This window comes from Bison bison, unplaced genomic scaffold (assembly GCF_000754665.1).
Source record: "Bison bison bison isolate TAMUID 2011002044 unplaced genomic scaffold, Bison_UMD1.0 scf7180017864307, whole genome shotgun sequence".
Lineage (NCBI taxonomy): Eukaryota > Metazoa > Chordata > Mammalia > Artiodactyla > Bovidae > Bison > Bison bison.
Window position 1 is genome coordinate 5,849,379 of NW_011494879.1, and position 22,780 is coordinate 5,872,158.

General features: G+C 47.4%; 1 protein-coding gene across 2 annotated transcripts; it reads left to right on the forward strand.

The window, feature by feature from the left end:
• The first annotated feature begins 9,610 nt into the window (after window positions 1-9,610).
• RRM2 (ribonucleotide reductase M2) lies at window positions 9,611-16,900 on the forward strand. Of its 2 annotated transcripts, XM_010852055.1 has the most exons (10): window positions 9,611-9,754; window positions 9,851-9,925; window positions 10,281-10,424; window positions 10,710-10,826; window positions 11,322-11,455; window positions 12,845-12,939; window positions 13,049-13,182; window positions 14,492-14,596; window positions 14,681-14,794; window positions 14,875-16,900. In XM_010852055.1, the coding sequence occupies exons 1-10, from the start codon at window positions 9,656-9,658 to the stop codon at window positions 15,025-15,027; spliced, it is 1,170 nt and encodes a 389-aa protein (XP_010850357.1). In that variant the 5' UTR covers window positions 9,611-9,655; the 3' UTR covers window positions 15,028-16,900. The 2 variants fall into 2 exon arrangements, with proteins under 2 accessions (XP_010850357.1, XP_010850358.1); XM_010852056.1 differs by lacking the exon at window positions 10,281-10,424.
• The last annotated feature ends 5,880 nt before the right edge of the window (window positions 16,901-22,780 follow it).

The window sequence follows — 22,780 nt, forward strand, 5'->3', positions numbered from 1 at the left end:
AAGTTAGTAACTTTCCCAGGATCACACAGCTGTGATGTGTCCCCACCAATCCTGACTCTAGAGCCTATGCTGTTTTTTTATATCAGCATTTCCTAAATTATGTTTTGTTCCATGAAATACATGTTTTCGTAAGCAAAAAACAAAACAAAACAAAACAAAATTCACTGTGCTCTACACATACACAGTGCTGTATGTCAACTATATCTCAATGAAACTGGAAGAAAAAAAGCATACATAGGAACTGCACAGCCTGGGGCGCCGCCCTTAGCCCCCACACCCCAGCCAGGGGACGTGTGTCTTGCAAAGCTCTTCCTCTGGCTGGGGCTCCTTTGTCCTTCGAGGTGAAGGTGAAGCTTCCAGGAGGATGCAGAAGGTGCTGACTTATGTAGGGGGACCACCCTCTCCAGAGCTCTCCAAGGCCGGCTCTACCTGGGGAGGTGATACCCTTCCCAGGCGAACAAAGTAAACTAACTTCAAAAGAAAAACAACAAACTGGATTTTCGTGCACGTACCTGCTCAGTCATGTCCAACTCTTTGCGACCCGATAGACAGTAGCCTGCCAGGCTCTTCTGTCCATGAGATTTCTCAGGCAAGAATACTGGAGCCGGTTGTCATTTCCTTCTCCAGGGGATCTTGCCAGCCCAGGGATCAAACCAGATCTCCTGCATCTACTGCCATTGGCAGGCAATTCTTTACCACTGAGCCACCTGGAATGGAAGTCATACCATCAACACTGGAGATTAGAAGGAAAAGATCAAGAATTTAAACATAAGCCTACAGAAATCTGTGGATTTGGGATTTTAAGAAACACATTGTTTTTGAGATGCTAATATTTGTGCCACATGGTGGAAATGACATCCCCTGCAACCACTTTAACTTACCACGAAGATGTTTAAAGATCAACTTATATGCATACAAAGGAGCATGCTACTTTTCAATGTCAGTTTTTAGGGGCTACCCCAGCAAAAAGAAAAGCCCTGGTCTCAGCCTTGCGCTGTGCTGGCTGCCTGATCCTACCTGGATGACTGATGCCCTGAATCTGCTTGTCTGGAATTTACGGTTCCACCAGGCTGTGGGGGCAAGAACTGCCTGAATTCTTCTTCCGTCTTTGGTGTGGTTAAAGGCCCACATCAAAGGCTCCAACTGCTTGCGGCAAGGAGGGGTGGGGCTCTTCCTGTTTAACCATTTCCTGCCCAATTCTGGTGAGCTGTACATAAATTAATTTCAAAATTTTAACTAAAAGGTAGGCCAGGGCTTCCCAAGTGGTCCAGTGGTTAAGAATTTGCCAGCCAATGCAGGGGACATGGGTTCGATCCCTGGTCCGGGAAGATCCCACATGCCATGAGGATAACTAACCCTCGAGCCACAACTACTGAAGCTGGTGCCCTAGAACCTGTGCTCTGTAAGGAGAGAAGCCACTGCCCCAAGGAGCCTGCCTGCCACAGCTAGAGAGTAGCCCCTGCTGGACGCAACTAGAGAAAACCTGTGGGCAGCATTTCTTCCAAGAAGAGACATTCTCTTTAGCAAATGCTAGTTCTCCTCAAACAGTGAAAAGGTGAATTTCAAAGATGTCCTCCTTCTCATTAAATAGGAGAAAATCTGGGCTTTTGAGTGGGCTTCCCAGGTGGTACTAGTGGTAAAGAATCCACCTGCCAATGCAGGAGACTCAAGAGACATGGGTTCAGTCCTTGGGTGGGGAAGATCCCTTGGAGCAGGAAACAGCAACCCACTCCAGTATTCTTACCTGGGAAATTCCATGGACAGAGGAGCCTGGCAGGCTACAGTCCATGGGGCTGCAAAGAGTTAGACACAAAGGAACACAAAATTTTTCCTGGGCTTTTGACCCAAGCCGCCCCATGTATCTCTTTGTTCTTTGGCATCAAGGCTGTGCTTGAATTTGGTCCAGTGCAAGGTTCTTGCAGGCTGGAAGTGCTTCTTGGTGTAGCTGGGATGCACAGTCTAGGTTCAAGATCTCTATGCCATGATGCCTCTTCTTCCTCATTCTTTTCATTCAACCATTGTGTGCCCACTTATGGGCAGTGCCTTCTTCATCCCCATCCCCATGCTCAATGTGATGACCTAGGAGGGCACAGCAGACAATGACAAGCTGAGGAGTGATGGGGCAGCCCCATAACACAGACATCAGGCCTGCAGAGAGCAGTCAAGTTGCTGCCCAGACCAGGCACACACTGTAGCTGGGGTGTCCAGAGGTGACACCCTTTAGCATGGATGTCATCAGACCTGGCTAGTTAGGACAGGCCTCAGGTCAGAATGTCAAAGGATGGATGCTTTCATGAGAGTAAGAATTGGGAGAGGAGGCATAGGGGCTTTGTGGAGTTGAGACACTTGGGCCTGTTTCCCTCTTCCTAATGAGTTACCCCTTTGTTTCCTTGGAGGAAACCTGGTCCCCACTTGTGATGGCCGGCAGGTGCAGCAGGGCTCTCTGGCTTGGGTGACAGGGGCTGCTTCTGCTTCACTCATCGGCATGAGGAATACTGTGGTGGTGACGGGGAGGAGACAAAAAAGATGGGGACAGAGGAGCTGGAATAGCAAATCCAGGGCTGTGGTTACCCGACGACCCAGAGACGCACTGAACTAGGAACCTAAGAAAAACACCCTGGAGTTATTTGAGTTTTGTGTTCCAAGGAGCTAAGAGTGGTCGGCGAGACTGGCTAAATGGCAAGGATTGAACTAAATATCTTATCCCATTTAGTCCTTAGGTTCACCCTGTGGTGTAGAAATCATCACACCCACTTTATCAGTAGAGCAGCAGGCTCAGAAATGTCAAGTGATTGGTCCAAGGTCATCGAATAAATAAGAAGTGACACAAATTCAGACCTGAATCCAGCGCTGGGCCCTTTATTCCACTATACTGATCTGGTCTAAAAGCACCTGAACTTCCAGGAAGTCAATCGTCAGGGTTTTGCTGGGTGGATTCTCCTGGGCTTTTCTTCTCTCCCTCTTGAAGTTGTTATTTAGCTAAGATGGTGGATGGTGGCCTAGGATATTTTATCTCTTTGCTGGAGCTGACCCTGCTTTCCCCCCTCCCCTCCCCAGCCCCTTTATTGTTTACTCCCTAAGTCATGTCTGACTCTTCTGCAACCCCATGGACTGTAGCCCACCAGGCTCCTCTGTCCACAGGATTTTCTAGGCAAAAATAGTGGAGTGGGTTGCCATTTTCATCTTCAGGGGATATTTCCAACCCAGGGATTGAACTGAGTCTTCTGTATTGGCAGGAGGATTCTTCACCACTGAGCCATCAGGGAAGCAAGCCCCCAGCCCCCTACACGCTCACTAAAACCAGGAATCGCATCCTATTTGCTTAGGTTGCTCTCAGTCGACCAGCTCAGAGTAACATTAAGCTGGCTGCACCCCCATCCTCCAAAACACACACACATACACGCACCCACACCATTGTACTTAGAAAAAAGTCAATATGATGGCCTCTTTATCCAGGGAAGAAGGCTATTAGAGAAGAAATTATTCAGTAATAAGCTGACAGTAAGCTGAATTGGGGAGAGAAATAAACTAACCTTAGACCTGCACAATCATGGTCTGACATTCTTATTTTTCTTTCTTTTTCAAGTCAGTCTTTCAGACATAGCCTGGAAGGGGCAAACCCACAGCCTTTGGGAGAGGGGCTTGACCTGGGCCCAGGAAGACCAGAGCAGGGCTCTGGAGACAGGAGAGCAAGGAAAGGCCCAGCCTGGAGGAGGGAGGATAATATGGGGTCCCCCCGGCGTAAGATAGAGGGGTGCATTTTCAAAGGAGATAGATATATGGAGGGGGACGTCCCTTGGCAAGTTTTCTGGCATTAGGCAGAGAGACTGGAGGGCAGAGGGAGGTGGACCCAACCCCACCCCTCAGCCCACTGTCTTGCTCTTGAAATTCCACAGCCCACAGTCATGCCTGGAATGGAGTATTCCATCTTCCTGCTTCCCAACGATGTGTTTTCAACAGAGGAGTCTGAGCATCCAGAAGGTCTGAAGGGGGCGGTGCCAAGTTTAGGAAGAGGAAGGAGGTGCTCTAGAGTCACATATGTAGCTCGGCTTACAGGAGAGTTGACTTGCTTCCTAGCAGTTGGGAAACAAAAGAACTCCATGGAGGGCAGGGCCCGATGGACTGCAGAAAGGAAGTCTTATCAACAAACTGTGGGATACCCACACAGGGGAATATTGTCCAGCCTTAAAAAGGAATGAAGGTCTGACACAGGCTATAACATGACTGAATGCTGAAGATATTATGTTACAAGTCATAGGGTGTAATGCATATCTAGTTAATAATACTGTATTGCATATTTGAATATTGCTAAGAGAGTAGATCCTAAAAGTCCTCAACCCAAGAAAAAAAATTGTAACTATGTAGGGAAATAGATGGGGAAACAATGGAAACACTGACAGACTTTATTTTGGGGGGCCCCAAAATCACTGCAGATGGTGACTGCAGCCATGAAATTAAAAGACGCTTGCTCCTTGAAAGAAAAGTTATGACCAACCTAGACAGCATATTAAAAAGCAGAGACATTACTTTGCCAACAAAGGTCCATCTAGTCAAAGCTATGGTTTTTCCAGTAGTCATGTATAGATGTGAGAGTTGGACCATAAAGAAAGCTGAGTGCCGAGGAATTGATGCTTTTGAACTGTAGTGTTGGAGAAGACTCTTGACAGTCCCTTGGATTGCAAGGAGATCCAACCAGTCCGTCCTAAAGGAAATCAGTCCTCAATATTCATTGGAAGGACTGATGTTGAAGCTGAAACTCCAATACTTTGGCCACCTGATGCGAAGAACTGACTAATTAGAAAAGACTCTGATGCTGGGAAAGATTGAAGGTGGGAGGAGAAGGGGACGACAGAGGATGAGATGGTGGGATAGCATCACTGACTCGATGGACATGAGTCTGACTGAGCTCTGGGAGTTGGTGATGGACAGGGAGGCCTGGTGTGCTCTGGTCCATGGGGTTGCAGAGATGGACACGACTGAGCAACTGAACTGAACTGAACTGATGGTGACAGACGTTAACTAGCTTACTGTGGAGATCGTTTTGCAATGCATACAAATACTAAATCATCATGTTGTGCACTGAAACTAATATAACATTATATGTTAACTGTACCTCAATTTTAAAAATCTGTAAAATATGGCAATACCTAAGACTATTTTCTCTCATTAAAAAAAAGAATAAAGAAGACATTACACTAAATCAAAAAAGCTAGACACAAAAGGACAAATATCGTAAGAATGCATTCACATGAGGCACTTATATTCATATAGAAAGTAGAATTTTTTAAAAATAATTTAATTTATATTTGGCTGCACTGGGTCTTTGTTGCTTTGTGAGGGCTTTCTCTAATTGCAGCAATTGTGGTGAGTGGGTTTCTCATTGCAGCGGCTTCTCTTGTTGGGAACAAGAGCTCTAGGGTGCACAGGGCTTCAGCAGTTGTGGTGCATGGGCTTAGTTGCTCTGTGGCATGTGGGATCTTCTTGAACCAGGGATTGAACCCGTGGCTCCTGCACTGGCAGGCAGACTTCCATCCACCACACCACCAGGGAAGTCCAGAAAGTAGAATGGTTTTTCACAAGAGATTGCTGGGAGGGAGGAATGGGGAGCTAGTGTTTAATGAGATGATAAAAAGTTCTGGAGATGGATGGTGACAATGTTTGCATAATGCTGTAAATGTGCACTTCAAAATGGTTCAAATAGTGAATTTTAGCTTATATATATTTTACCACATGCAAAAAAAGATAAATTAATCTAATAAAACCTTTAGATCTTTCAGTTTAAATACAGGGATTAGCAGAACAAGTTAAATGGTAATGTGAAGACACGTGAGAGAAATGCAGAATGTGGGACAGTCTACAAGAAAACCAGCCTGGACTTTTGAAAAGTTTGCGCCATGGGGGGAAAAGGTGGAGGAGTTCTTCGAATCAAAAGAGACTAAAAAGACACAATAACCAATTGTAATGCATGCGTTTAATAGGATCCTGCACCAAAAATGAACAAACCAAATAAAGAGACTTATGGACTAGATAGGAAGTGATATACAGAATTGATGTTAGTTTTCTTAGGTCTGAATATGGTATTGTGGTTATGTTAGAAAATGTGGATACTTTTAGGAGCTACATGCTGCAGTATGCTGAAATATCTAGGCGTGAAGTGTCATATCTACAACACACATCAAATGATCCAGAAAAAAACAAAGTGTCACATACCTGTAGACCAGGATGGAGCAGATAGGGCAAAAGGGAAACAACAGTTGAACCCTAGATGATGGGTGAACACTGTAGACTTCTTCCCATTCTTCTGTATGTTGAAAACATTAAAAAATATATATATATATATATATATTTATCTGGCTGTGTGGGGTCTTGGATGCGGCATGTGGTATCTACTTCCCTGACCAGGGATTGAACCCAGGACCTCTACATTGGGAGCCTGGAGTCTTAGCCACTGGACTATGAGGGAAGTCCCTGTAGAATACACTCCTTAAATAAAATAAATCATTTATTATTATTTTATGTTTTGGCTGTACTAGGTCTTGGTTGCTGTGCGGGGGCTTTCTCTAGTTGCTGGGAGCAGGGGCTTCTCATTGCCACTGCTTCTCTTGTTCTAGAGCTCTGGGTTCCAGGGTACCTGTCCTCTGTAGCTATGGCCCGAAGGCTCTGTTGTTCCAAGGCATGTGGGATCTTCCTGGACCAGGGATGGAACCCGAGTCCCCTGCATTGGCAGGCAGATTCGTATCCACTGGGCCACCACCAGGGAAGTCCCTGTTGAAAATACTGTTAATAAAAAGTTGGGAGAGAAAAGCTGCAGCTGTGCAGTGAAAGGAGCTGTGTGACCTTGGGCAGTCTCCTTGCCTCTTGGGCCTTAGTCTCAACCTAAGAACAGGGCTGAAAACACCTACTTTCCCACTGTCTCTGGATTAAAGTGTAAATCGCCTGGTCCAGCGGCTATAGGGTCATCGTCATTAGTATTATTATGACAGTCTCCAGCACGATGTCAGGTATTTATGGAGGCATGAGCGGCATCGGGAAACTCGAGCTCCCTGAAACTCACTTGGGCTCCCTAGGTGAGCCGACGCTTAGAAATGCTGCCTAGGGGTGGAGCGAGCGAGAGGCCGGGTAGATGTCGCTACGCTGCATCTCACACGCCTCCAGGCGGTAAAAAAGTGCGACTCCTGGGGGGCGTGGCCACTGGGGGGCGGACGGCGGAAGCGGGCTGAGGCTTCCGGTGGCCACTGTGGCATCGCAAAGCTATGAATGAGCGGCCTCCCGGAAGTTGGGGGCGGAGCTTCCGTGTGCTGACCAGTCGCAGAGTAGCTGTCAAAACGGGCGCGGAAGGGAAAAGGGTGAAGATCCCAGGCGAATCTCAGAGCTTGGCGGCTGCCGGGAGCATCCTCTCTTCCGGGGACTGGGCCTGACCTGGTCCCGCCAGGGCCCTTTGCCTCTACAGTACCCAGGCAAAGAGACGGACAGGGCCACTGCAGACCAGAACCTTGACCCGGCTGTGTGACCCCTCGGCGGGGCCACGTAGCCTTCGGCCCTTGCTTCCTCCTTTGTAAAGTGAGAGCAGTAAAAACCCGATGTAGGGGGAAGTCGGGACAAGCCGGAATGACTCAGAGGTGGGAGGAGGGGACGGTGAGGAAGGCGGCTTACCGCCCCCCACCCCCACCACTGCCTCGTGGCTGTTCAACCGAAAATGAAGTCACAGCTTCTGGCTCTCAGAGTGATCCTTTATGGTACCCGTTCACAGACTATATAGCAGGAGCTTGTAAAAAAGCACATGGTGCCTGGGGCAGCAACCAAAGGGTGCAGGTCGGATATGGATTACCCGAAATCGGAATGTAAGTCAGGTATCAGAGGATACCAAGGACTCCTCGATAGTTTTGTTAGTTTTATGGCTGATAAAGCTATGATCACATCTGTCAATAAAAATACCCATTTTCTGGAGGTACATGCCGACGGGGAAATTGACAATGTCTGTGAGTTGCTTTCAAACACATGATTGGGACCAAAGTTTTAGTTGTTGCTTTGTGTAAGAGATATGATGGTCGCTGATCTTTCTTCTCAGGCTTAGAGAATACTTTAAACACAGTATACAGTATTCTAAGAAATAGACCTCTGTGGGGAGGGTATCTTCCCTACCCCCACCTCTTTAAAGTATTATATCTAGAAAAGACATTGTACAAAGTTCAAGCCTCACTCATTGACAGCCCTGAGTGTGTGTGCTGTTAGAGCTTATCCTGGTTAATCATTTCTTTCCTGGTGTTTTGCCACATGCAGGGCAAAAATCTATGGCAAATTTGAAAGGCCAAGTGTAAAGTAAAATTAAAATGTTACTAAGTTTATGTCTCCACCATCACCCCGATGGAGGTTCTCAACCTCCTCTTCAAGCTCTTTGAGGCCCAATAAGCAGTAAATGGGCTTATTTGGGCTTCCCTGGTGGCTCAGACGTAAAACGTCTGCCTGCAGTGCGGGAGACCGCTGTTCGATCGGGAGACCGGGGTTCAGTCCCTGGGTTGGGAATATCCCCTAGAGAAGGAAATGGCAACCCACTCCAGTACTCTTGCCTGGAAAATCCCATGGACGGAGGAGCCTGGTGGGCTACAGTCCATGGGGTCGCAAAGAGTCGGACACGACTGAGCGACTTCACTTTTAAAGCAGTAAATGAAGTCATAGTTATTCAATCATTCTCTGAACTTTTTCTCTGAATCTTCGCTCAGTTTGCAATTTTTAAAACACTGTCTACGTTGAGGACGAGATTTCAGGGGGAAACTTCACCAAAGACCCTCTCTCTCTGTTATCAGCTTGAAGGTTTACAATGGACTTCGTATTGCTCATGAATTACCTCATTTAGTCTTCTCATTTTATTAGAAAGCCCACAGCTTAGATATGGCTGCAAGCCCATTTCACCAGGGAGGGGACAACAGATGACGTGTCCAAGGGACACAGCCATTGCACCCCGGGGGCCCTGTAGTTCCGCGGCTCTAACCATTAGGCGGTCACCAACCGGTCAGCCCCCTCCTTTGCCGGACCTCAGGGACCTGGCACCCCCACCCGGGTACACACATGTATCCAGATCGCCACAGCCACATCTCCCTCGCAGCCAGGGGCGTTTTACGGGCCTCCGTACCAAGCTCATCTGCAAAAACCATTTACGCGTAACCGAGAGCCCGCGTAACCGAGAGCCTGGGTTCCAGAGAGGTCCTCAGAGAGGTGGGGCTCCGCGGGGGTGGGGAATTCGCTCCCGCTCGCGGGCTGGCGGGCTCCAATCGCATTGCTTCATTCAATCCCAAACCGTCCTGGGGACGCGCGAAAGAGCCTGCGCGCCCGCTAAGGCGCACGGAGCGCGCAGGGGCTGCAGCCTTTGTGCGACGAGGCCCTCGGGGAGGCGGGCGGAAGCTCCCGTGGCCGCCCAGAGGCCTGGGAGGGGCAGGTGCCGGAGGGTCCCGGTAGGGCAAGGACTAGGGGCCAGGCTGTGCTCCCGCGCTACGCTTGAATCTCTGTGGGGTGGGCGGGGCCATCCGGGATCCAGCCAATGGGGGAAGTGGCTCCGCCCACCGGACCGGCTCCCGGAGCTTTAAATATTCCCCTGCGGGGCCGTACAGGGGCTCTCGGGACTCGCGCGCAGCTTCAACTTACTGACCATTTTGCCACCATGCTCTCCTTCCGCGTCCCGCTCGCCACCATCGCTGACCCGCAGCAGCAGCAGCTCTCGCCCCTGAAGGGGCTCAGCTTAGCGGACAAGGAGAACACTGTGAGCGGGCGGGGGTCGGGGGTCGGGGGCAGGGCGGCGGGGTCCTGTGGGTGGCTAGGGGCGCGGGCAGGCTTCTGACCACGCGCCTCCCTGCAGCCCCCTTCCCTCAGCGGGACCCGCGTGCTGGCCAGCAAGACCGCGAGGAGGATCTTCCAGGAGCCCTCCGAGCCGGTAAGTAGGTGGGCTGCGGCGGGGGCGCCGGGCGAGGGGGCGCTGCAGGCAAGGCGGTGCGGGCGGAGCCTGCTTGGCGCCAAAGCCTCATTGTCTGCTCTCAAACCCTACCCACCTCTCCCGGGCCCGCGCTGCTTTCCCGCCAAAGTCTGTTCCCTCCCCAGCACCTCTGCACATCTGGACATTTCCTATTTCTCTATACTCCTATAGAATCCAAGTATGACAACCGACTTACATTCAGCCCCATGAAATTTCTGATCGTTGGAGGTATTCTGCTTGAAAAAAGAAAATGACAGTTTCATGGTTCGCCCTATACTTAACATTTTTTTTTCCCTTACTTTTTCTCTCCCAAAAGAACCCTAAGCTATCTGCCCCCAGTGTGGAGGACGAACCACTTCTGAGAGAAAACCCCCGCCGCTTTGTCATCTTTCCTATCGAATACCATGATATTTGGCAGATGTATAAGAAAGCTGAGGCTTCCTTTTGGACAGCTGAGGAGGTAATCAGATGCAGCAACTAGGAGACTTAAAAGACCCTTTGCCCATTGCCTCTCTAGAGGAAGACCCCAGCCGGGCCGGCTATAACATGTTTGAAATATGCTTTGCTGTCCTCCCTGTCCCTCTTTGGAATGGTTGTTCACTCAGGACGTGAAATGTTCAAATTGGCAGAATATGTGAGAAGTATATAAATCAGGTGGTGCTAGTAGACTTATTAAAGTTGAACACTTAGGCGTATGTGTGAGGGTCCTGCCGGCTTGAACCCTTTGTGAACTTCTGTATTTCAGGTGGACCTTTCCAAGGACATTCAGCACTGGGAAGCCCTGAAGTCTGAGGAGAGATATTTTATTTCCCATGTGCTGGCTTTCTTTGCAGCAAGTGATGGCATAGTAAATGAAAACTTGGTGAGTTCCCCCCCGTCCCCCGCCCCCCCCCGAAAAAGTACGTTTATTCAAGATTTACCAGAGAACTAACAATTCTCTTTTTTGTCTTTTAAAATTTTGCACGCTGAATGGGTATCTCTCTCTCTCTCTCTCTGTAAACCAGGGTTTATATTCTGTGGCATTTTCTGTTCTATAGCATACTTTGCAGTTATTTCTTCCTTATGGTATTTTTTTCCCCCAACTGTAGAGAAACAATGTTAAGATCATATTAAGTGATAGTAATAGATCCAGAACCCTAGTAACTATCTATTTGCTCTCCTTTTTGTGGCTTTGCTGTTTTTTTTAATAACTGGTTGCATATATGTCTTGAGTGCATCCTCCTTGCAATGAATGAAAATGAATTACTATGTTTAGCTTGTAATGATACAAAAAAGGAAGTGTGAGGCAATCAGTGTTCATTGACTGAATTGCTGCTGGTAGATTTTCCTTAAACTGATCTTTGTGTTTTACCACTAGGTGGAGCGGTTTAGCCAAGAAGTTCAGATTACCGAGGCCCGTTGTTTCTATGGCTTCCAAATTGCCATGGAAAACATACATTCTGAAATGTATAGTCTCCTCATTGACACTTACATTAAAGATTCCAAAGAAAGGTGAGTATTTGGGTGGTGATATGCCAACATATTTAGGATTACTAGTTGTTACTTTTTGAAATCGTATAGGGATAGAAAAATGACTCTAAAATGAGCAAGTCAAAGAAATTCCTAGCACCCATGGTCATGTCTGCTCTTAAGAACAGGCCTAAATGCACTTTACTGCTGCTGCTGCTGCTAAGTCGCTTCAGTCGTGTCCGACTCTGTGCGACCCCATAGACGGACTTTACTAGTCAATTGCTAAAAACAGTTACAAGGTTACTCCATCCTTTTAGAGCTGGAAACATACTAATGAACATCCAGTCTAATGCCTTCTGAAAAAACATTCCAAGAGTCTGTCTGATGAGCTAAAACTTAGGTTTGATAGTTTTCACGTCTGGCAAATCTGTCAACCTACAGTGTAAGGCTGGCTCAAGGTGGAGTGGGTGGAGGATGCAAAGTTGAAGATAAAACCAGCCTCTTAAGGGGCTTGCAACATAATATAGAAAATAAGACCTAGGAATATAAGTGGAGGAATTACGTAATAAATAGCACCATGAACCATGAAATTAATTCAGGCACACAGCAATTTTCCTGAAATGATAGTATATATTGGGGGATAACAGAGAAGAAATGTAAGTAGCTTAGGGCCTATTTTACATTGTTAGGATTGACTGGAGAGGAGGGGAGCACTAGAAATAGGCATTTGAGTAGTCTAGATACTAAGGTCAGCTTCAGGACAAGAACCTGTGTAGAACAGAAGTGGTGAAGCTGAGGAGTAGCCTTTTGTAGATGATGTGGAAGAAAGTGAAGAGGGAAAATGAGTGGTGACTTGAAAGGCCAGCAGGATGGAGGGAACTCTTTGCGGGGGTGGGGGATGGGGTTGTAAAACGATTTGAACATGTTTGCAGGTGGAAATGAAAAAAAATAAAGGTAGGGCATGATTGGAATAGATTACCAGAAGGGAGGGATCAGAAAGGCCTGATGGTTGAGCTTTGAAAGCTAGGGAGAGGCAAGACCCAGGTTGACAAGCAAAGAGAATAAAAGGAGCCCAAGGTCTGAGGAAAACAAGCTCACTGGGACAGGCTGGGGAATCTCTGGACTCCCAAAGTAAGCACAGGGAGGAAGAGGGTATGACCTGAACTTGAAATAATGAAACCAGTCAATGCTCTTGATCTAACAGACTGAGGTTGTGGGCCTCAGTATGAACTAATGAATACCTAAATTTTATTAACATAAACCAAATGGATTTTGGATATTTTTTCTAAAACATTGGAGGAAAAAGCAAGCTAGTAAAAAGAAAACATTTCAGTTTGAATCCCAAATTGGTCTTGGTCCCAGTGCTCTTACCTAGCAGCTGATACTAGAAGTCTTTGCTAGAATGACTGATCATCTGTGTGTGCCTACCAGGGAATTTCTCTTCAACGCCATTGAGACCATGCCTTGTGTGAAGAAGAAGGCAGATTGGGCCTTGCGCTGGATTGGGGACAAAGCAGCTACATATGGTAAGGGACCTTGGCCCTACTTACCCCTGAGCTTCATTTTCTAAGTGATGTTACTGGTTTGTTCCTATGAACACAGGCAAATACAGAAATATTTTTTTTTTAACTGTAGGAGAACGTGTGGTAGCCTTTGCTGCAGTGGAAGGCATCTTCTTTTCCGGTTCTTTTGCGTCGATATTCTGGCTCAAGAAACGAGGACTGATGCCTGGCCTCACGTTTTCCAATGAACTTATTAGCAGAGACGAGGTGGGTCTAATTCAGATAATAGGCTGACCTGCACCCCAAACACCTACAACCCCATGTTCACTGAAGGGAACCCAAGATGTGAGATTGCCTTAAATGCACATTTAACATGTGGGTTCAACCATAGGCATCTTGGCAGAGAATGAAATAATTTGCTGAAATTATTTTACTCATATTCTCAGTATACATAGGTATTTCCCTATGTATGGAACTTTTTCCTAGGGGAAGTAATATTATTTCTACCTGTGTGTGATCCTTCTGTACTTCAGAATTAGTTGGCTAACATCTCTGAATCCATTCAGGTCCAGTATGTCTTTGAATGCACTTGGATTAAAATGCCAAAAAGAAAAGTTTAGTGCCCAGATGTTCTGTTTAACTCCCATCAGTGTTGTCTGGGTGTGTGTGTTCTCAGTCATGTCTGACTCTGTGACCCGGTGGACTGTGTAGCCCGCCAGGCTTCTCCATGAAATTTTGCAGGCAAGAGATACTAGAGTTGCCATTCCCTTCTCCAGGGGATCTTCCTAACCCAGGATCGAACCTGCATCTCCTGCATTGGCAGGTGAATTCTTTACCATTGAGCTTACCAGGGAAACCACTCCCATCAACATTACTTGGGATTTAATGCACTGAGACTTGCAGACTTGATTCACTTGAAATTGCATTACTATTACTGATTTCCCAGACATTAGGTTATAAATCTAAAAACTAACCAGCCTATTCAGAGTTTTGCCTTTTCTGCTGGAAGTAGTGGTGGTGAATGTTAAAGCTCAGGGCTGTAGGAAGGAAGAATGCTGAGAAAAATTTCCTCCCACTCCTTGGCAACCACAGAGTGAGGACCAGACCTGTCTTGCTGTCCTCTAGGGGCAGCACTGGGGCCCAGCGTGGGGCCTGAGCCTGCCTTAGTGACAAAGCATTTGAGTCATCTTCCCCTTGACATTTGAAATGCTTTAGTCTGACCACACAGGATGTCTAACAAGAATGCCAGCCTAACAGTTTCTTCTTCCATGTTAATGATAGAAGTCTACTGCTCTGTTGCTGCTGCTACTGCTGCTAAGTCGCTTCAGTCGTGTCCGATAGACAGCAGCCCACCAGGCTCCCCCGTCCCTGGGATTCTCCAGGCAAGAACACTGGAGTGGATTGCCATTTCCTTCTCCAATGCATGAAAGTGAAATCGCTCAGTCAGGTCCGACTCTTAGCGACCCCATAGACGGCAGCCCACCAGGCTCCTCCTCTGTCCATGGGATTTTCCAGGCAAGAGTACTGGAGTGTGGTGCCACTGCTCTGTTGGTGACTTTAAACCTTTTTCTTCTAGGGTTTGCATTGTGACTTTGCCTGCCTGATGTTCAAACACCTGTTGCACAAACCTTCGGAACAGAGAGTAAAAGAAATAATCGTCAATGCAGTTAGGATAGAACAGGTGGGTAACACAGGGAGGCCTTGTGCTTGCTAGAAGACCTCTTAATGCTTCGGTTTTATTGAGAAGCTGTGCCCTGGCCCCTAGGAGTTCCTCACGGAGGCCCTGCCTGTGAAGCTCATTGGGATGAATTGCACTTTGATGAAGCAGTACATTGAGTTCGTGGCAGATAGACTTATGCTGGAGCTGGGCTTTAGCAAGGTAAAGTATTTTGTGGGTAGCCCTCTGGTTCTTTCTGAAACCGGTGTTCTGTGCTTATGTTTTGCTATGAACCTTTTCAGGTTTTCAGAGTAGAAAATCCATTTGACTTTATGGAAAATATTTCACTGGAGGGGAAGACTAACTTCTTTGAGAAGAGAGTAGGCGAGTATCAGAGGATGGGAGTGATGTCAAGTCCGACAGAGAATTCCTTTACCTTGGATGCCGACTTCTAAGTGACCTGAAGACGTGCTCTTACTTTGCTGATTATTTTTTTTTCCTTCTCATCAAAAAAGAAAAAAATCAGCTACTTGAACCATATCAACGAGCTACACCATGAATTGTCCATCATGTTCACTAATGGCATCTTTAGCACCGTGTAGCTACCTCAAAATCAATCTTGTTAATGCTAGTGGGGTCACCTCTATGGAAAGTAGTCAGAAGCTACTCGGGTTCTTGAAAGATCTTGCCCGTGTTTGGCTTTTGCAAGCAGGCTAGCTGAACAGGACTTACTTTGGGTCTTAACAGCTGCTTTCTTGGCCTCCAAGTTTAGGGACTCCAGGGAGTTTGATCCAGAAAGATTAAAGATTAACCACCACAAGGCTGTAGGAAGACATCAGACTCACTGCTTCTGAGCAGATTTTAAAGTTTACTTATGATTTGTATATAAAACTGGCACTTTACATACAAATAAACAAAGTTTGAACTGTCAGGGTAAAGGCTTGATTTTACCTAAATTTGTTGGTTTCTGCACCAAATATAAAAGTATTCTATTTACCAGTAGTGGCAGCCAATTCAAGATTTACTAGGTGACCAGAGTAGGTTAAGCCTATGTAAACTAAGCATGTTATTTTTCTTCTTTCCTTGAATGAATTAAATTGAAGCGCTTTTTGACTCAATCCTTTGCACGCCTAGGTATTAATATCAGCCAGGTGGTGCCCTCCAGAACACAGGTCGGTGTCCTGTTCTAGAGCCCAGGTTGAGTATCTCAGGATAAGAGATGAGAGATCTCTAGGAACTAAAGTTCAGATCCAGGCTCACTGTAGGTAACCTGCGGTGTGCGGGAGGGGCTGTATCATTTATTTAGTTTCTCAGATTGTATGTTCCTCAACTTCAAGTTAGTATGAAAGATCCTTGAAGAGTCTTCTTAGCAGGGATCCAAGATATAATATTAACATTGTAAGTTGGTTTTGAAATCACCCTTGAACGAAAGGACCCACCTATATAAGATCTTTCTCCTATTAAGTGGTAAAGGCAGGACTGAAATGGCCCCTCTTAAAAGTTGAGTGTTTATTCTGGTTTTGTGAAATTTGTAAGTAGGTACTGTTGACTTAACCGTTTATACTTTTAAGTTAGAGAAGTTTTCTACTATCTATGTTTTTTTAATATTGTATCTGTAGTTTATACTTTGAAATAATTACCCAGTATTATTTTCCAGTTCATAATTGAGTAGTTAACCATTCAGTGCAATGACTTCTAGGATTTGCTTAAACCTTAGCATCATCTGCTGGATTCTTAAACTGCAGTAGAAAGCTAGTGTTATGTGAATAATTAATACATGTTCCACTCAAATATTAACTTAATTGGTATATTTAATAGGTTTGAGTCAATCTGCCTTTTTATTCCTTCCTCCCTCCAAAAAAGGCAAGATGTAACATGGAAGGAAATAAGTGATGCCCGTCAATCTTGTGGCTGTTTAACACGTTGTGTTGCGTGTTGGCTGACCACTGCCCCCCGCCCCCCCATTGTCAGTTTTCTTCATTGTATAAATGCTAAAATAGTCGATTTAAAATTTTCTGTGATATGGGATCCTTCTCTATTTTTTAAATTATTGTTGTGAAGTTAGTCTAGATTATATGGTCCTTAAACTTAGGCAACACAAAAATAGATGCTTTAGCTGGCATGGTCAGGTACAGGTGGAAGTTGGAAGCAAATTTTAGGATTCTACCTCCCCTTAGCTGTGTGATACAAGCATTAACTTCCACCAACTAGGATCCGGTTTCTTCATCCGTTTAAAGGGAAACATTTTTTTGTCTAAAACGTCTCAAAATCCGGATATTGAGTACTGCACAAGTGTTCAGTGATTTCAATAAAACTGTTCTTGTGTCAGTTCCTTGGTAACATTTGTGTTTCAATCCAGGAAGAAAAAACTAGAAAGTATTTCATAAATATTGTGTAGGGGTTCATGTGCTTTCTGCAGTTCTGGGGGTTTGTCGAGGCTGTTCTAGCACAAGGTGTGGGAAACCAGTTCACTTGAAAGGTGATGCCCCAAAGCATCTGCTGAACTGCACGCGGGTTTGTAAAACCAGGAGCAAGGGAGTTGAACTTGGCTCACAGCCTCAGGCGAGCCACCTCTTGGGGGCTGAGTCTCCTGGCCCCCATCAGACTGTCCCACTTTTACAGACATTTACTGTCTGTAAATGCCCTTTCCTGGGGCAATCTCACTTCCTTTCACCTGTGTGTCCTTAAACTAACGAATTACTCATTGTGTCCCCACTGGTGATACACAGTCATTCATTGAGCAAACTGCAGGCTCCCCGCCAGGCACTGTTCGGATGTCAGAGGCGGGGCAGAGTACAAAGCCGCCCTGTGAGGTTTAGGTTTACCCCTCAGGAGGAAGCTGGGTGCCTAAGTAAAGCCCAGTTAGATGAGAATGCAGTTCTGGAGCCAAACCAGGGGAGACAGCCATGGCAATGCTGGTGGAGGGGAGCATTTAGGAGTGTGGAGACACTGCTTTCCCTGGTGGAGGCGGGGTTGGGATGAGTCTTTCCAACTGCTTTTTTTCTGCTTCATTGCACTGAGATTCCTTCCCTGTACTCCTATGAAGAATGTTCACTTAGAAGGCACAGATTTTAGCCACTTCCTGTCTTGGAGCTTGGGCTTCCCTCGAAGCTCGATGGTAAAGACTGCCTGCCGATGCAGAAGACGCAGACTCAGTCCCTGGGTGGGGAATCCCATGGACAGGAGCCTGGTGAGATATAGACCACAGAGTCACAAGAGACAACTATCTCATCACACAGCCTCCAAGGATTACGCCCTTGGAGTGGCTGGTGGATGCCATTGAATTTGTGCTGGCATTTGGAGTGGGTAGAAGTGTGTTCTATGTCCTGGAGAGGTCTCAGTGGAGAGCTTTGCCTTTTATCCCCAAAACACCATCAGATACTTCCAGGCAGCTGTGCTCTAAGGACCATCAACTATTAGCCTCCAAGCAGGCAGCCCAAGGTCATGTTTTTTCTTGTGATCCACCTATGCTGGCTGCTCCAGCCCTCAGGTACACCCCCCATTGAATTTACCTTGGGAGAATCTGAAACATTTGACATTGGGATGGACTTTATATGGTTCAAACCAGTGGTTTTCAACGCTGGTGGGCATTATAATCACCCATGGGCTTTAAAAAGCCGGTAACCTGGATCCCACTTTTCGGTTTCACTGGATGTGCTTTCTGATTGGGGTCCATATGTACTGAGCCCCAGCACTTACGTAGGAGGCACATTTAATCACTCCTGATCCCTGGGGTTCTGTTCCCTTGGTGTGGCCCAACCTGGCTGCCATAACAGTGGTGGGAGCCTCCCCTTGCCTACCAGGCATTGCCTGGCCTGTAATAAAGCCTGAGGACTGGCTTCTTGCAGAGATGGTATTTATAAGTGTCCTTTGGCCAGGGAGGGGCTTCCCTGATAGCTCAGTTGTAAAGAATCTGCCTGCAATGTGGGAGACCTGGGTTTGATTCCCGGGTCAGGAAGACAGGCTGGAGAAGGGGTAGGGTAGCCACTCCAGTATTCTTGGCCTTCCCTCGTGGCTCAGCTGGTAAAGAATCTGCCTGCAATGCCAGAGACCTGGGTTCGATCCCTGGGTCAGGAAGATCACCTGGAGAAGGGAAAGGCTACCCACTCCAGTATTCTGGCCTGGAGAATTACATGGACTGTACAGTCCATGGGGTCGCAGAGAGTCGGACACGACTGAGCAACTTTCACTTTCTCTTTCTGGCCAGGGAGCTGTTCAGTAGGATTAAGATCCTGATAATGTCTTAACTGCCGAGCAAGACAATCCCAGCTCCTCAGTGAGTGACCACAGCTTTGAGGCACACAATTGCATGGCTTGGCCCATTCAGACCAGCAAAGACTGCTTGGACCCTATCCACCCCATCCCCTTCTGTAGAGGGGGCTCCCCCTCCTGGTGTACTCTCGGCACAGCCATTCCCTGGAGTGGATTCAGTAACCACAACCGCCTTGTTCAGTTGTGTCCGATCCCATGGACTGCAGCACACTGGGGTTCCCTGGCCTTCACTAGCTCTCGGAGTTTGCTCAAAATTCATGAGTTTTAGGTCAATGATGCCTTCCAACCATCTCATCCTCTGTCACCCTCTTCTGCCTTCAGTCTCCAGCATCAGTGTCTTTTCCAGTGAGTTGGCTCTTCGCATCAGGTGGCCATAGTATTGGAACTTCAGCTTCAGCGTCAGACTTTCCAATGAATATTCAAGATTGATTTCCTTTAGGATCGACTGGTTTGATCTTGCTGTCCAAGGGACTCTCAAAAGTTTCCTCCAACACTGTAGTTCGAAAGCAACAATTCCTCAGCGCACAGCCTTTATGGCCCAACGCTCACATCTGTACATGACTACTGGACAAACCATAGTTTGGCTCTAAAGATTAAAGTGTGGCTCCAGCACGATGGCGCCTGAAAACCCTCCTGCTTCAGACACTTCCCAGTGATAAAAGTTAAATGGCTGCTGACTTCCTAGGAAAGGGAGATTCTCAGAGGCTGGGAACAAAACAGTGACCCTGGGAGACTGCTTGGAAGAGCCCTGTTGGTTTCTTTAAGGAACCAACAATTTCTCTTGTTGGTTCCTTAGAGAAATCAGAGTAAAGGACCAAACACCCTTGGGTTAGCTGGGAGGGGTTGATCGGCACTAGGGGGAGTTAGAACCAAAACATCTGCACAAAGCAAAGCTGAAATAGAAAGAGTCTAATAATCCCACTAGCCCTGGGGAGAGGATGAGGGTGTTGATCTTTCTGGACTTTGAAAAAGGCAAAACCCTAGGTAGGCCTACTCCTCTCGGATTTGTGGTCTAGAAACTTGTGGGAGATGCATACCCCCAACCCAGCTGTGTGTGGTTCCCACATAACAGAACATACAAGGAAGGGCTTCCCTGGTGGTCCAGTGGTTAAGAGTCCACCTTCCAATACAGGGACGCGAGTTCGATCCCTGGTCTGGGGAACTAAGATCCCATATGTGTCAGGGCAACTAAACCTGTGTGCCACAGCTAGAGGGAAACGGGTACTGCAATTAAGACCCGATGGAGTCAAATAAAATAAAGTTAAATAAAATACTTTTTAAAAAACCATTCAAAGAAACAAGCCACATGACTGTAGGAACAATGGATATAAAAATCTCAAGAATGTGGATTAATAAGATAATAATAAGTACTCTTGCCTGGAGAATCCCTTGTACAGAGGAGCCTGGTGAGCTATAGTCCATGGGGTTGCAGAGTTGGACACACCTGAGTGACTGACACACACATGTGATCAAAGGAAAAAGTGAATCAAACCGCAAAGAACAGAACTCTAAAGAAATAACAGGCTGATTTTAAAAGAACCAGCTAGAATTTCTAAGAATACAACATTACTGGGATTCAAGCTCTTAGAGCTTTAAAAAATAGCCTGTTTAGAACGATTAGACATGGCTGATGAATTAGTGACCCTCAGGGACCCTCAGGAATGTAGCTGTAAGGAATTACCTGGAAGCAGGTGGGAAGTTGGGAGGGATAGGAGACATGGAGGGCAGGATGGAAGGACACCTTATTTCAAAAGGGAGTTTATACAGTGGGCAATGTTGAGGTAGTCATGTAACTTCCCGGAGTTGACTTGTCCTCATAATCAGAGTCCAAGGATGCCCATCCTCCCACGTCCAGATGGTACCATCAGAGCAGGGTTCTGGGGCCAGTGTAGGCTGGCCAGGTGTGACCCATCACTGCTCGTGATGTGAGCAGGGCAAGTTTTGCAATTTGGCCACACTCACCTGGGGACAAGCCAGGTGAGGGGTTGAGGCCAGGCCTGTAGCAGGGGACTGCTCCTGCACACAGGCCCATGTAGAGACAGCAGGGCCCTCCAAGTTTGGGGGTTGGAGCTGAGTCTTCCTGGGTGTGGCCCTTGACCTGAGAGTTCAAGCTCTGCCTGAGGCTTCCTGTGACCCAGAGAAGGCCTCTAACTCTGCACCCTCTGAATTGGGTTGTGATGTGGTGGGCGGTGCTGCTGTCCCTCCTGGCTCTGCAAGATGGAATCTGCTTTAGGAGTGGGTAGAGCCTTGGAAGGCTGGTTACCCCCTCCTCCCACCAGAGGCCACTGACCACCCTTGTTGCTCACAGTCAAAGTCCTGTGACCACAGTCACCGTGGTCTGATGGCTTGAAAGGAGGATCTGGTTACTGCCAGCCAGAGCCAGGCTTAGGGCTTGCATTTGGTTTGGGCAACGGAGGCCCTGTTTTTCCCCCAGGCCTTGGGGTTTAGGGTACAGAGGGTTTGGGGCTGCTGCAGCCACCTTTCAACCATTAGGCAGGCCTGTATTGACATTGCATCGCACACACGGGAAAAGAGAGCTGATTTTCAGAGAAACAGAGTATTCATGAATTCACTTTCTGGATCCAGCCATGCCTGAAGTCCACACCCAAAATATTCCCTTAAGTAAGCCAATGAGTTTACAACAGCCCTGAGTTCCTGTGATCCACAATCACCCTGGGGCAGGGAGAATTAGATCCATTTTACAGATATAGCCCTGAGGCACAGGGAGGTCACCAGTCTTGCTGGGAAGCACATAGATAAACAGTGGCTGACCAGGACTGGAACTCATGTGTCCTGGCCGCATGGCCACACTCCGTCCCTTTACCCCTTGGGAGTGATTGTTCTCCTTTATGAGGGACAGGCACCCAGCCACCATGCTGGTCCCAAGAAGCACTTCTGGAGCCGTTCCTGCTGCTCAGGGACCTTGTCCAGCGGCCCGTGTCCTCGTCCTGCCTTCCCTGTGTACCTGGTGCGGTGGGCGGGCTGCACTCCGTCACTGTGGGCCTGTGGCCCGCCTCCCTGTTCGTAAATCAGAGAAAGTCATCACCGGCCCAGGCTTTGGAGCCACTCTTGGCTGCCTTCTTCCTGAGTCCCGCAAATAAGCTCGCAGTGAAGCACCAGGAAGGTTGAATCCCAGGTTTAGTAATGGGAGCAGTGACCGCTCTCAGGGGGTGGAAAATGGGAAGTTTCCAGTTGCTTTCAGAAGGTGCCTAGAAGCCTGGCTGCCTGTGTGGGGTCTCGCTGTGCCTCCCCTTGGGGTGGAGAGCCTCTCCTGTGGGACCCCAGGGAGCCCCCCCAACGATGCGCTCCTGCTTGGGAAGGCCTGCAGGTGGGTACCGGGGGCCTCCCTCCTGCCAAGCCCGCTTCTGTCACTGCAGGGACAGCAGCAGCAAAGACTGGATTTAGAAACTGTCACTGTGAGAATTAGGCGACTCTGGTCCTGGTGTGTTTTTCAAACAGCTTTATGGAGATACAATTTCAGTGGTTTTTAGGATAGTCACAGAGTTGGATAACACAACCCACTTTAGAAAGAGACCTCGTCCCCCATCAGCAGCCCCTCTCCACTTCCCCTCCACCCCAGCCCCCCGGGGAACCAGTGATCAGCAGTTCTGTCTCCTTAGATTTGATGTGACATGGTTTTGAGACGCTCGGTAAACAGAAGTTATTAATGGAAGAGTTACTGGATTTTATTTCTAAGACACATCACTTAGAATGTTAGAGGCAGCAAGGAGGGGATGGGTCTGCCTTGCAGAGAGAGATTTGATTTATATTTCAGAAAGCCCTTTTTCCCTTGGCACATTAGAAAAACATTTTGCATTAAAAAAAGATTCCTGACATTGCCCGGAAGGGGACTTGGCTGACTTAAATGCCCGGCAGGCTGGCGGACCTTCATTGCATCCCTCCCTGCTTCATCAAGCATTAACCGAGCCCTCCTCC

What these genes read in the sequence shown, in the direction of transcription:
- RRM2 (XM_010852055.1), top strand. Translation starts at nt 9,656, where the DNA reads ATGCTCTCCTTCCGCGTCCCGCTCGCCACCATCGCTGACCCGCAGCAG. An exon ending in TAGCGGACAAGGAGAACACT is followed by an intron (nt 9,755 to 9,850) that starts GTGAGCGGGCGG and finishes GCCTCCCTGCAG; the next exon opens with CCCCCTTCCCTCAGCGGGAC. An exon ending in ATTAAAGATTCCAAAGAAAG is followed by an intron (nt 11,456 to 12,844) that starts GTGAGTATTTGG and finishes TGTGCCTACCAG; the next exon opens with GGAATTTCTCTTCAACGCCA.